At 50.1% G+C, this 12,831-nt stretch overlaps 2 protein-coding genes across 3 annotated transcripts; one reads left to right on the top strand and one right to left on the bottom strand.

Annotated features, from left to right (window-relative positions):
• On the bottom strand, positions 363-1,451 carry LOC8082414 (protein MIZU-KUSSEI 1). The gene has a single exon (XM_002456459.2). It carries the CDS (start codon positions 1,395-1,397, stop codon positions 531-533), a length of 867 nt encoding a protein of 288 aa, XP_002456504.2. The 5' UTR covers positions 1,398-1,451; the 3' UTR covers positions 363-530.
• LOC8082413 (F-box protein At2g26850) lies at positions 7,564-11,652 on the top strand. 2 transcript variants are annotated; one of them, XM_002458610.2, is made up of 5 exons: positions 7,564-9,219; positions 9,325-9,404; positions 9,742-9,920; positions 10,079-10,153; positions 11,162-11,652. In XM_002458610.2, exons 1-5 carry the CDS (start codon positions 8,482-8,484, stop codon positions 11,347-11,349), a joined length of 1,260 nt encoding a protein of 419 aa, XP_002458655.1. In that variant the 5' UTR covers positions 7,564-8,481; the 3' UTR covers positions 11,350-11,652. The 2 variants fall into 2 exon arrangements, with proteins under 2 accessions (XP_002458655.1, XP_021313181.1); XM_021457506.1 differs by having other exon boundaries at positions 9,322-9,404.

Here is a 12,831-nt window from a genome sequence, read left to right as displayed (position 1 = left end):
TATGCATGTACTGCCATAAGACATTGCAAGCATGCAGGGGTGTTCAGTGTTTAGTACCATACTGCCTGGCAACAGATGAACCTGCTTGCTTATAAGCTTCAGCCTGTTGCAAAGCGGCGTGTTCGTAGAAAGGAGAGACGGTTGGCATCTCCCCTGACAGGGACGGGAACAGCCTTCGGGCTTTCCTATAGCACACATTGCGGTTAAGGCTCTCTGCTCCGGCAGATCTTACCCAAATTTTTTGAACATCTATCTTTTTTATACAGCAGTAGATTCGAGTTTCATAGCTTTTTGATTTGAGATCAGCATAACAGAGCATCGAACCAGCACAGCACTGGGAATTTTGATTTCAGACACAGAAAAACAGAGCATCAAATCAGCACAGGACTGGGAATTTTGATTTCAGACACAAAGAAACAGGGCATCGAGCTATCTGTGCAGCAAATCTACCTGCTTATAAAAACTATCTTCTGCTCACTAATCTCAGTCATATAAAAACTCCAAAAATGTGAAAGGAATTGTCACAATTGTCATATCCTGATGAAGAAGATGCTAAGCTCCGGCCCGTTGTTGCCGTCAGGGTTGAGCATGTAGAACGACTCCGAGTCCCGGGACCCCACGACGCGATCGAAGTGCGCGCGCATGTACGCCAGGTCGCCGGCCTCCTGCCCTTCGGGGGCGGCGCCTCCAGCGCCCACGACATCGGCCGGCAGCACGCCGGCGCCTGCCGACACCGTCCGCAGGAGCTGCAGGACCGTGAGGTCGCCCTCCGTGGGCTCCCGGCGCACGGCGTAGCCGATCTTACGTCCGTTGACGTAGGCCGTCCACAGCGGCTCGTCGAGCAGCCTGGTGCGCCCGATGCCGGCGCGGCCGGCGCCGGGGGGCTTCTTCTCGCACTCGAGCGCGACGCGCAGGTGCTCGGCGCCCATCTCCTGCATGAACCTCCCGGTCTGCATGGCGAGCTCCAGCAGCAGCACGGGCACGCTCCCGGGCGTCTCCTGCACCGCCAGCGTCACCCGCGCCCTGCGGTGCCCGAACAGCGTCCCCGTCGTGCGGGACGCGCCGCCGATGTGGTGGTGCCCGCCGTGTCCCCTCGTCCCGCCGCCGCCGTGGCACGGGATGACGCCGGGGAAGCGGCACGCCGGCGCGAGGATCGGGAGGGACCGGAACAGCGCGCGCACAGCGCGGATGGCGCGCAGGGAGGAGCGCGCGGCCCCCGCGGCGCCGCGGCGCCTCCGCTTGTTGGACGACGGCGGCGCGGTGAGCGTGATCGCGGGCCGCGGCGAGGCCGGCGGCAGCGGCGACGGCACGGAGGCCGGGGTGCGGGGCGTCTCGGGGCCAATGAGCGGTGACATCGGCGGGGAGGGCTGCGGCGTGCTGTAACTGTAATGTAGCATGGCCGTTGGCCGACGAGGTGAACCAGAACTGGTGGGGTTCGGAATTCGCGCGATGTCGCGGAATTTGGAGCCGGGGGCAGAGGCGGCATCATATCATATATTATGTTATGATTATGAGGTTGATGGAAAGCACGTTCGTGAGTTGCAGTACGAGGCGTGCACGTCGATGGGAAGAATGTTTTCCTCCAGTTTTTGCTTGTCGGTGTACGGCGCGGAAGTCATCCAGCGGTCCAGGAATGAAGATGGTCGCAGTTATCATGTGGATTTAGTGATCCGTGCTGGTTGACCGCGACCCAACTTATAAACCGATGCGTTTGTTTTTTTCCTTTGAAAACTGATGAAATGATTCCTCATCAAAAAGAAAAAAAAAACTGATGATGATGTAGGGATACTAATTGGGCCAGTGCTGCGCGATCTATCAGGTCTTGGGAGTAGGATGCCGCCCCAGCTAAAGGAAGAAGTCCACTTTAGGTCCCTTAACTTTCGCAAAAGTCTGTTCTTCATCCCTGAACTTCAAAACCGGATAAGATACATCCCTCAATTTTTGAAACCATGCATATTACGTCCCTGACATGGTTATGAGCGGTTTTGAAGGCAGTTTTGTCTTTTTCATTTTTATTTATTTTGGCTGAATATTTGTAAAATTATAGTAAATCACATAAAATTCATAAAATAGTAAATCTGATTTTGTTGGACTTCAGATAAGTAGATCTATATAGTGAACATATAATATAGTATGCTTTAGTACAAAATTCATAGCTATAGTTTGTATGGTCCAATTGTGGTGAATTTTTTATGTTAGACTAATTATTATATGTTTAAACTATGGTAAAAAATTCATACTCATTAGATCATGTATAACTTAGTTATAGATTTAGTATAATTTAACAAGCATAAACCTAAATAAATCTATAACTAAGTAATACATGATTTAGTGAGTATAAAATTTTTACTATAACTCAAACATATAAATTTCATCACAATTAGACCATAGAAAATGTAGCTATAATTAGTTTAATTAATTACAGAAAAACATAGATCTAAAGATGCATCAAAAAAATTTATACTAAAACATACTATATTATATATTCAATGTGTAGGTCTCCTGATTTGAAGTCTAACAAAATTGAGTTTTTTATTTTATGATTTTTATGTGATTTACTGTGATTTTTCAAAAAAAAAATCAGCCAAAATAAATAAAAAGAAAAAGGTAAAACCGCTTTCAAAACCAGGTCAAAGATGTAATGTACACGGTTTAAAAGTTGAGGGATGTATTTTATCCGATTTTAGAGTTTAGGGATGAAAATCAGACTTTTACGAAAGTTGAGGGACTTAAAGTAGACTTTTTCCCCAGCTAAACTATGGGCTAGAACATGGCCGAACGTTTGAAGCCCATGGGCTCAGTGCACTGGACGGACTGGACTCTGTCCCGTTCCGCACGCATCCGAAAAGCACCAAACTCCACAGGCGGCGGCTGCCTGCCCTGCTGGCTGCTGCTATTCGCGCGCGCTAGCCAACAAGTGTCCCGTCCCGCCAGGCGCCAGATTCGGTGGGAGAACTGCGTCGTCCTGATGAAACCGGCGTGCACGCGCGGGGGGTGCGTCGGATGATGAAGGATTCAAGGCCGACAGCGCCGCGCACCTACGGCTGCGGTGTCGCAGTCCCCCGCGCCGCGCGGCCGTCCCCCACAGGTCACACCACCGCGCCCGGCGCGTGTTCTTTCTCCCTTTGTGCCATCTTTGCCGCTGCATCGTCCTCGTCCCACCGAGTCGGCACGCCGTAACGTGTCCGTGTCGCACTGGCACCACCACCACCAGCCCCGGCAGCCCATCAATTCAGCTGGAGTGCACTAGCCAGCAGCTCAGCCGGTTCTATGTAATGAGGTAAGAACCGAACTCCAGGGCTCCAATCAGAGAGCCTAGCGCCGGGTGGATACTGCGGAGACGCGACGGGGCAGGGCCCATGGGCAGGACTACTATGGCTTTGGTCGAGCAATGATAGGGGGGGGCGGCCGGGCGCGCGGGCTGCTCGGATCGCCGCACTTGCCGCTGCGCCCTGCGCAACAGCTCGCGGTTGTGGGGCGCCAACACGTACGCCCCAGGCTTGCCGATGTGCCGGGGCGTGCGCTGCACCTGGCCCATACGTACATATTCGTACGTATTGAAGAACCTGGATCATATGATAGCCTGGAACACATACATGTTCCTAAGCTAGGAGTAGCTATCAGATCGAAGAGCGGACGGTGCCGCCGGATTTGAATCTAATAACACCATGCGAGTCTCCGTCATCGACAATGAGCAAACAGTGTCTGTGTGATGAGCAGGCACATCAAATCAAAGGAGTCCACGCAGCTAAGCTACCTCGAAATGAGTAATGACACCCAGCTGGCCGCCTTTTAGGTCTCGCCTCCTGCCGGTGCCGGCTGCCCGTCCCAGGAGGCGGTGGCACGACAGCTAGTAGCCACAGCCGCGCACCGGCGACCTGGGAGACGCGAGACATCCAATCGACAGGTCCGCCCGATTTGACGTCGCGCCTAGCACGACTACTCGTGCCGTCGTGCGCCGCACTGGGCTGGGATTCGATCAACACGGCGCGCCGGTCCCGGCCCCGCGGCACCCAAAGATGGAATTTTTCTGCAAAAATGCCATGCCCATGCCCATGCCCATGCTTGGAAGCCGAAAGTCTGCGCATCGTCCGTCGAGCGGCCCACGGTCTGACATCGACGCGCGTCGCGTCGCTAGTGATCTTTGCGCTACGAGCCCATCTTGCCATCCCGTCGCGGACAACGGGACGGACGCCGTGGTATGGAGCGCGATCGCGAGCAACGGGTGGTAACGACGGCCTCGGGCTGAGGGTGAGAGCGAGGACATGGACATGGCATGGCATCAATGCAATGCGGGGAGGAGTACTGCACGGTACAGGTGGGTGCGTGGTGGCGTGGTGTTTATTACGGCACGGCGGCGGTGCGTTTATGGCGGTGATCTCACGTCTCATGGCATTTGGTGGCCCGTTCGTCCTCGCGGTTCACGCACCTGAAAAAAAAAAGGCCAGTCAGTTGTCTCTTGTGCGCACACCACGTGTTGTACTTGAAGTCAATGAGCTGTTAAAATTACCGTAATATCCAAATGACCCAGTTAAAATAAAATAAAAAACTTTTAGCTAACTAATAAATTAGTTAATCACCATTAACTAATACTCAATTCATCCCAAGTTATAAGACGTTTAGCTTTTTTTGACACTAAATGTCTTATTCAAAAATTTGTATAAAATATCACTTTTTTTATTGCGACTTGGTCTATTAATAAAAGTTCTTTAAGAATAATTTAAATTTGACTATATTTGTATAATTTTTTTAAATAAAACGAGTAATCAAACTTGAGATAAAAAGTCAAACATCTTATAATTTAGGATGAAGATCATCAAACGCAACTCTGTTAATAAAGTGCTGCTAGTTAGTTTCCTCTAGCTAGCCGCTTAACAGTTAGGTGCCGGATCAAACAGGCCCGAAGCTAACCCGCTCGTCTGTCACTCGGTCGTGAGTCGAGACACTAGGCGGCATTCGTCTGTGTGATCTGTCTGCCCAACCTGAGAAAGTTCCCCCTAGTACACTAGGCGACATGTGTCGACTTGAAAAACGTTGTTGAATTCGTCGCTTGTTGCCTCGTAGCAGCTTCCAGCAGGTCTCCAGAATAGGGCACGACACGTCACACGTCCAGCTCGAAGTTTCGTTCAATCCAATCCCTCTCCTGGACCTCGGAGGCCGCACCCCCCCCCCCCCCCCCCCGCCCCCCCCTGGCCCCCTGGTCCCTTAATTCCATCACGTGATGATGCGCTGTCTCCGGAAAGTTAACTAGCAGCGTTAAACAAACACCTTGGCTTCTCTCGCTGCCTGTCTGTATCCATCCTCTTCTTCGATCCTGAATTGCCTTTCAGGACTGTGAGAACAAACATTTCCGGCACGGGCCAAGCAGAGCGATCGAATTGATTCCACCGAGCAGGCATCGCAATGCCGACCAGCAGTAGACAAGAACACAAGATCCACTCCATCCGGAGCCAATCAGCCGGAACTGAGAGAGGCTGCAACTGCAAATAATCGGCGTCGCCGGAACTACCAACAAGAGGCAACTAGTAGCCGTATAGTCCGGGGAGATAGGAAAAGTCCTCACGAAGAGCTGCTGGTGCAATTAGTTTTCGATGTCATTAGGCAGTCACAGACTTTTGGGAGGTGAAAAAAAAAGGCGGTCTTCCGTGTTCAGATTCAGATGACCTCGTCAAATCGAGGACACTGTGGCCGATCATCAGGGTCAAGGCTACTCCATCAGTGATCAGATCATAAAAGGGCATGCACTTCTTTCATTAGCCGGCCGCGCAGAAAAGTCAGAGGGCGAAAGTACTGCAGTGCTGGCAATGTGGCATTCACGTATCTCCTTTTAACCTCACCCTTTTTTTAGCCGACAAAAACGTGCAGCTCTGTTTCCGCGCGGTACCGTTCAACACAGATAAACGAGGAATCAGAAATGGGCTTATATTAGGAAGCTCCAATAAAACATGCCACAAATGATCGTTCCTCTGCAGCCACCTCCGTGGACAGAACAAGTGACAGAGAGGCCGGAGATTGTGCTTTGGATGCAAAGGTGTCTGCCCGACAAAGAAAACAAAAGAGATTGAGGATGGTTGATTGGGCTAAGGGCCTGTTTAGATTGGGGATGAAAATTTTTTTGGGTGTCACATCGGATGTGTCGGAAGGATGTCGGAAGGAGTTTTTAGAAACTAATAAAAAAACAAATTACATAGCTCGTCAGGAAACTGCAAGACAAATTTATTAAGCATAACTAATCTGTCATTAGCATATGTGGGTTACTGTAGTACTTAAGGCTAATCATGGAGTAATTAGGTTTAAAAGATTCGTCTCTCGATTCTCAACTAAACTGTGTAATTAGTTTATTTTTTTATCTACATTTAATGTTCCATGTATGTGTCCAAAGATTCGATAGGATGGATGAAAAATTTTTGGATGGGGAAAACTCCGGAGTGGAATATCCTCAGCAAAGCACAATACGGTGTACTACTACCATGTTAATTAGTGGCAGATTAAACAACGGCGCCCTTCCCCTAAAACGCAACCCTAGGTAGCTTAACCACGCCAACTGCTCGCTTCCCATCCAGAACAGGCAACAAAGAACCGTAAAATATTATCTCTAGCAATTAGCAAGAGCACTAGAACTTTTTCGCAAAAAAAAAAAGAAGAGCACTAGAACTGGATCATGCTGTTTGCTGCACATCGGCTCGTCGGCATGCCACCGAGAGAGTAGGTGAGTGGCAACAGCAACTTCCTTTTGACCGAAGCAGTGTCCAGGTGCCACCTCTGTTGTCGCCTAATTGATTGCGGTTGCGGTTGGGCTCATCTCTGTGTCTGTCTGAGCAACCAAGGCGGGCGTGCTCTCGCCACCTCGTTTTCTCCACACCTAACGCCTTGTTTAGTTTAAAAAAATTTGCAAAATTTTTTAATTATCCGTCACATCGAATCTTTAGACATATACATAGAGTATTAAATATAGACGAAAATAAAAACTAATTACAGTTAGAATTGACGAGACGAATCTTTTAAGCTTAGTTAGTCTATGATTGAACAATATTTGTTAAATAAAAACGAAATTGCTATAGTGTTGATTTTTAAAAAATTTAGAAGTAAACAAGGCTAGGTACCCCTCACCAATCCCCGCCTGTTTCTTGTATCCGACGAGCACGAAAGATTTGGATAATTTTAAGCGTGAAAGGTGCAGGACAAACAAACATTTTTGTCGCGTTGAAAGCAAATTGGGGGGGGGGGATATTTTTGGCTTGCTCGCGAGTAAGATCTTGTTTAGTTCACTCCGAAAACTAAAAAGTTTTTAAGATTCTCTGTCAAATCGAATCTTTTGGCACATGCATGAATCATTAAATCGAAAATAAAAACTAATTACACACTTTACCTGTAAATCGCGAGACGAATCATTTGATCCTAGTTAGTCCATGATTGGATAATATTTACCACAAATAAATGAAAGTGCTACAATAGCGAAATCCAAAAAATTTTCGCATCTAAACGAGGCCTAAACAAAAGGGGGGTTGGTCACGTACTTCGTTAGTAATTTGGTACTAGTGTTGGGGGTTAGCGGGCGAGCGTCTTGTCTTCGTTGTTCACCAAACCACCACTTAGCCAGGCAGGCAACCACCGTCCCACCAACCCTACAAATACCGAGGCCTGAGGCCTGAGTCGAGGCGACGCCTTCTTCCTCTCCCGGTTCGTCCGCGGTGACTCCTGCCTGTGCCTGGGAAAAAGCTGTCCCCGTTGCATTGCATGCCTGTGCTGTAGCCTGTAGGTGCTGGTGGTTTGTTTACGTTAACCCACCACACCAGCAGCGCTTACCTTAGCTTCCACCCCCCATTTCCCGTCCACCAAAGGCAAATCTACGCCGCACCAACCGAATCGGGAGAGTAAACAAAAAAGGCCGGGTCTGATCGGACATGTAGGCATGGGCCAAACCCAAAGCCGGATCGGAGCTCCCTCCCTGCAGTGCCACTGACCAGTGACACACACATGCGGATCCATCCAGCCAGCGAGCGTGCTGCACCCGTTTAGGACTGTAGGAGTAGGGGGGCGCTTGTGCTTCCAAAGTGCGTGCCTTTTGGGTGCCTTCCTGGCGCCTCAAAAGCAGGAGCAACGAAGCGAGCGAGGGCAGCACCAAGCATCTTGCACTAGCAGCACGGCGAGGAGCCGAGGAGGAGGAGGAGGGAGCAGCCGAGCAGGAATCATTCCGCTGCAAGGCTGCCGCCCGCGCTACTGCCTCCGCTTTCCGGGGCCGGACGGACCCCCCCGCGCGCTATCCTCTCCTCCTCTCCAGTAGCACGTCCTGCCCCTCTGCCCGTGTCCGCGTCGTGCGCGCGGGCGCGTTTGGGTGGCGCTGTCCTGTCGTCGCACGCACCGCACCACCAGTCCACCACCACCACCACCGCCACCACCAGGGCCGGGGGAGCCCTGCCTGCCGCCTTTGCTGATTGGTACGGCAGCGCGCTAGCTTTTTCGATCCTGAGAGAGAGAGAGATGCTTCCGCTGCTGCTTATATCCACGCTCCCGGCCTTCACGCTGCTGCTCGTCGCGCCCGCCACCAAGGCCTGCTGCAAGCTCGCCCGCGAGCTCGCCCTTCTCGCCCTGCTGCTGGCCACGGAGCTACTGCGCCACGCCACCGCCGTGGGGACCAAGGAGCGGGAGCGAGGCGCGAGGATGTCGTCCAAGCCGAGGCCCGCATTGGTGGCGCCGGAGGCGGAGGCGGAGACGCCCGCCGCCGCCGCCGCCGCGGGGTTCCCGCTGCTCGACCTGCCGGAGCTCGCGCTGGACCGCGTCCTGGAGGAGCTCTCGCCGGCGTCGCTCGCCGCGATGGCGTGCGTGTGCGCCCCGCTCAGGGACCGGTGCTCCGCGGACGCGCTGTGGGAGCGCCACCTGCGGCTCAAGTGGGGCCACGTGCTCGGCGCCGCGGCGCGCAAGGAGTGGGAGGCGGAGCTCCTGGGCGGCAGGGGGGCCGCCCGCGGGAGCGCGACGCGGCCGACACGCCGCAGGAGCTGGGTCGACTCGCTGGCCTGCGCGTGCCGGCCCTTCTCCTCCTGGATCGGCTGCCGCTGGCTCCTCAAGGGGGATCACGCCCCCGCGCCATCCTCCGCCGTCGCCGCCGAGCCCACGCCTACCACCGCCCCCGCCGCGCCGCCGACGGACACGGTGGCCGCGTGGTACCGGGCGCTCGAGTGCGGCGAGTTCTCGTTCCCCGCGCAGGTGTACAACCGCGAGGTAGTACCAATCCACCACCACTAACTGTAATTAACACTAGGTTAAGCACACTGTCGAATTGTTTGCTTAATAATACTGGGAGAATGTGCTTGCTCTTTTTAGCAGGACGGGCACGTCGGGTTCGTGCTCTCGTGCTACGACGCGCACCTCCGCTACCACCGGCGAACTGACACCTTCACCGCGAGGTAAACCATCCAGGCATCCAGCTTACTACTTACGGAGTAGTACTGTATTAATCTCCTTTTGCCGGTAGAAGTTCACTGTCGATGCTTTGATACGAGGCCGACAGAATTGAGTGAAGCCATTAGTAGTATAATCCGTATAGCCGTCGAGCTCACAATGAGTGAAGCATGGATCGAGAATTATAGGGTGTGCAACATTAGCATGTGCATTTAAACCATTGACGGTGAAATGTCGGCTTGATAATGGAAATGATGAGATATTTTTGTGCTGTTGTTTTGCTGTGATATTATTTGTCTGTGGCTTAAATTGGTGACGATGCGCGATTGGCCTGGTCGACAGGTACCCACCCCTCGGCCGGAAGCCGGGCAAGGAGGAGGACGGCGTGCAGTGGAACAGGGTCCGCGCGCCGCCGGTGAGCACGCCGGCGCAGGACCTGCACGCGTCGGACTGCCTGGAGGAGCTGCGCCCGGGTGACCATTTCGAGATCCAGTGGCGCAAGAACAAGGACTTCCCTTATGGTATAGGAGTACTCCTATACTATTGCTCAACTCAGATCATATATATCTACAAATTGCAATGCTTGGCAAAATTAAGATGCCGCCGCACTGCACAGTTCATTCCTGCTGTCTCGGTCGGTTTGGTTCACGTACGATGCCTTTGTGATGCACTACGACAGGCTGGTGGTATGGCGTCGTGGGTCACCAGGAGTCGTGCAATGGGAACGAGCATATGTGTCGCTGCCACCAAGACGGTAAAGATTCTCTCTCCCGAACCGCTCTCTTTTTCACGTTTGGATATTGTCGGCCATAGCACGTGTGGACAGGATAAACATTACTATTAGTAGAAAAGAGGAAAGTACTAGTAGTTACAGTTACCGTACAAAAGAGTGCAGCTAGAAGTATTCTTCTGCATAGACGGCCCTCAGATTCTGCTCCGTCTAAAAAAAGGATATAGTTGTAAATTTAGATTTAGCCAAAATTCATTAATATAGAAAATATTATTAATATTTATGAATCCATATAAATATACTTTGAAAACATATTTCATGTTAATTTATGATACTTATTCGATATCATAAATGTTAGTAGCTTTCATACTTTTTAAAAATTTTAAAAATTGTTTGACTTCTCAAAAATGAGAATTATATTCTTTTTGAACGGATGGACCAGTAAAAAATGGAAAACAAATACTCTTGGACATAAAGTGGGCAATGAACATTCCCTCTTCTCGAGGATCAATATTCGTTGTTTTGTCACCCGAAGGACGACTTGCCAGATACACTTTGGCAGGGGACCCAGGCACCTAGCAGTATTCTTCATTTCTTCCATATTCTCTCGCGTAGGAGTAGTTGTTAAAATCTACATTTTAGTATACGGTTTTATATCTTTACAATCTTAATTGGTAGGTTTAAATCAGTCAAGTCTTGACGATTTTCATGTTTACAATCTTATGATTATGATCTTACCTAAGTCCTTCGATTTAATTTTGAGTATATGGTTTTGACAACTTATTTCTCACGTGGATCTCGTGCCTTTGACATCCAGGGCCATAATTTGTTCATTTTATATCTTCCAAGTGTCTAGGGCCATTTTCTCGTCGATTCAATATCATGGAGTATAGCATTTGCATGTATAAGTCTCTGAACTTACCAAACAGTTTTTCGTCAGTGAATCACTCTGCATGCCTCACAAGTAGTGGTACTGTGGTATTTTTCAGCATCTGCATAGGTTTTCTCAGTTTAGTTTACCATCTGTTACAGACATGGTTGTCCTGGAGTTCCAGCACTACGCCCCTGGCTCCCGGTGGAGGCAGACCACTGTGAGCAGGAAGGATCACAGGGAGAAGGGAGACGAGACGGATGGATTCTACGGTGGCATCAGGAAGCTGCAGACCAAAGACGAGATATCGACATGGCGACGGTTCTGGCCCGTTGATGTCCTCAACTGAAGATCATATTTGCAGTCGGTCTGCGTGTCTCCATTCCAAATTCCCCATGTACAGTTATGGCGAGCTTTCAGCACTTGTCTGAAATAACTCTGGAACCCTTCTCGGGTCTCTGTAGAATCTTTTTTGCTAGGAATTCATGGTGCAGAACATTTGCTCTGTCCAAGTTTATTAGAAGAAGAACAGGCTGCTACGAATGATGTACAGATCTATCCAGTTTTCGATCTGACTTTATGTTGTCGCTGTATCCCAGTTTATATGCATCATAATAATGTTCGGAATGCGTCGCGATCCGTCCAATTTTAAGTTTTGTCCGATGCTGCTATTTCCTTTGTGATAGCCAATGACCTCAATGGAGTGTCCGCTGCAATGTCAGCTGCGCGGATAGCGTGCGCGTGCTGAATCTTCTCTTTGAATCAATCTGATCTGATCAGGTGCCTAAAATGTTCAGCGAGTGCACAGATTCGTCAAGTCTTCGTCTTTGCGGGCGAATGGGTTGGGCAGAGCTGTGCCTAACTCGATCCTGACGACAGTATGTTCAATGAATAGGCGATTTTACTCGCACATGGAAATCGGACCGATTACAAAGTGAAATTTGACAAGTTTGAGAGGAACCGGATGAAAATGACATGCCGAAAGTGGAGGACTGATGGGTGTGGCAAATTACAACCAACCAACCTGCTGTGTTTGGAATCCACTTGGACCCGCGCTGCCTGTACAGTAACAGCAGTGTCTGCCACAACGTTAATTTTCCCGCTACTAGAATAGGAGAGAGTATTGAAGCATCGGGTTTCCTAGCTCGTGCGAGCCTGGCTAGGCGAAAACGAAGTTCTCACACGTACGTTTCTCCTCGCCTGCCACGGAAGGAATCTGGCATGTGTGGCAACGAAAGGAAAGGGGCGTGTGAATAAGTGGTGAGAGTTGATAGAGAGAGTTAAAATAGGAAATTGATTTTTAGTTCTAGCCCCTTGTTTGTTTCGTGGAGAAAAATAAGAGACACCAAGGCACTTTTGGTTGAGAGTAATCGAAAGCAGGAAATGAGAGTTTAGAGATAAGAGATTTAGATATCTTTTGTTTGTTTTTTGAGAGTGAGAGTTGTGATGGAAAGGGGGATGAGAGTTAGAGAGTCAACTCCCACTAATCAAATCCCTGGTGGAGGGGTGGTAATTGTGAGGAAACTGTGCTCTTAATAAAAGAAAAAAAAATACTGCATCATGATTTGCTATATGATTTTCTTCTCAAAAGCCCCGCGACAAACAAACAGGGGATTTGAATTTCCTCTTATTTTTCTCCACGAAACATTTCCTCTTGTTTGAAATTTCCTCTTGTTTGTCAAAGGCGAGACATTGGTCACCAAGACACCACAATTCCTCGTTGGGTCTAATCTAGGCAGCTTTTGCAGCCACCAATCAAACATGCCTCGATGTGTATATGGGTAAGAGGTAGATCGGTGACATCGACTATAGAGTATAGATCAATTTCATC

This window comes from Sorghum bicolor, chromosome 3 (assembly GCF_000003195.3).
Source record: "Sorghum bicolor cultivar BTx623 chromosome 3, Sorghum_bicolor_NCBIv3, whole genome shotgun sequence".
Classification (NCBI taxonomy): Eukaryota; Viridiplantae; Streptophyta; class Magnoliopsida; order Poales; family Poaceae; genus Sorghum; species Sorghum bicolor.
This window is presented reverse-complemented; position numbering and strand designations above follow the sequence as displayed.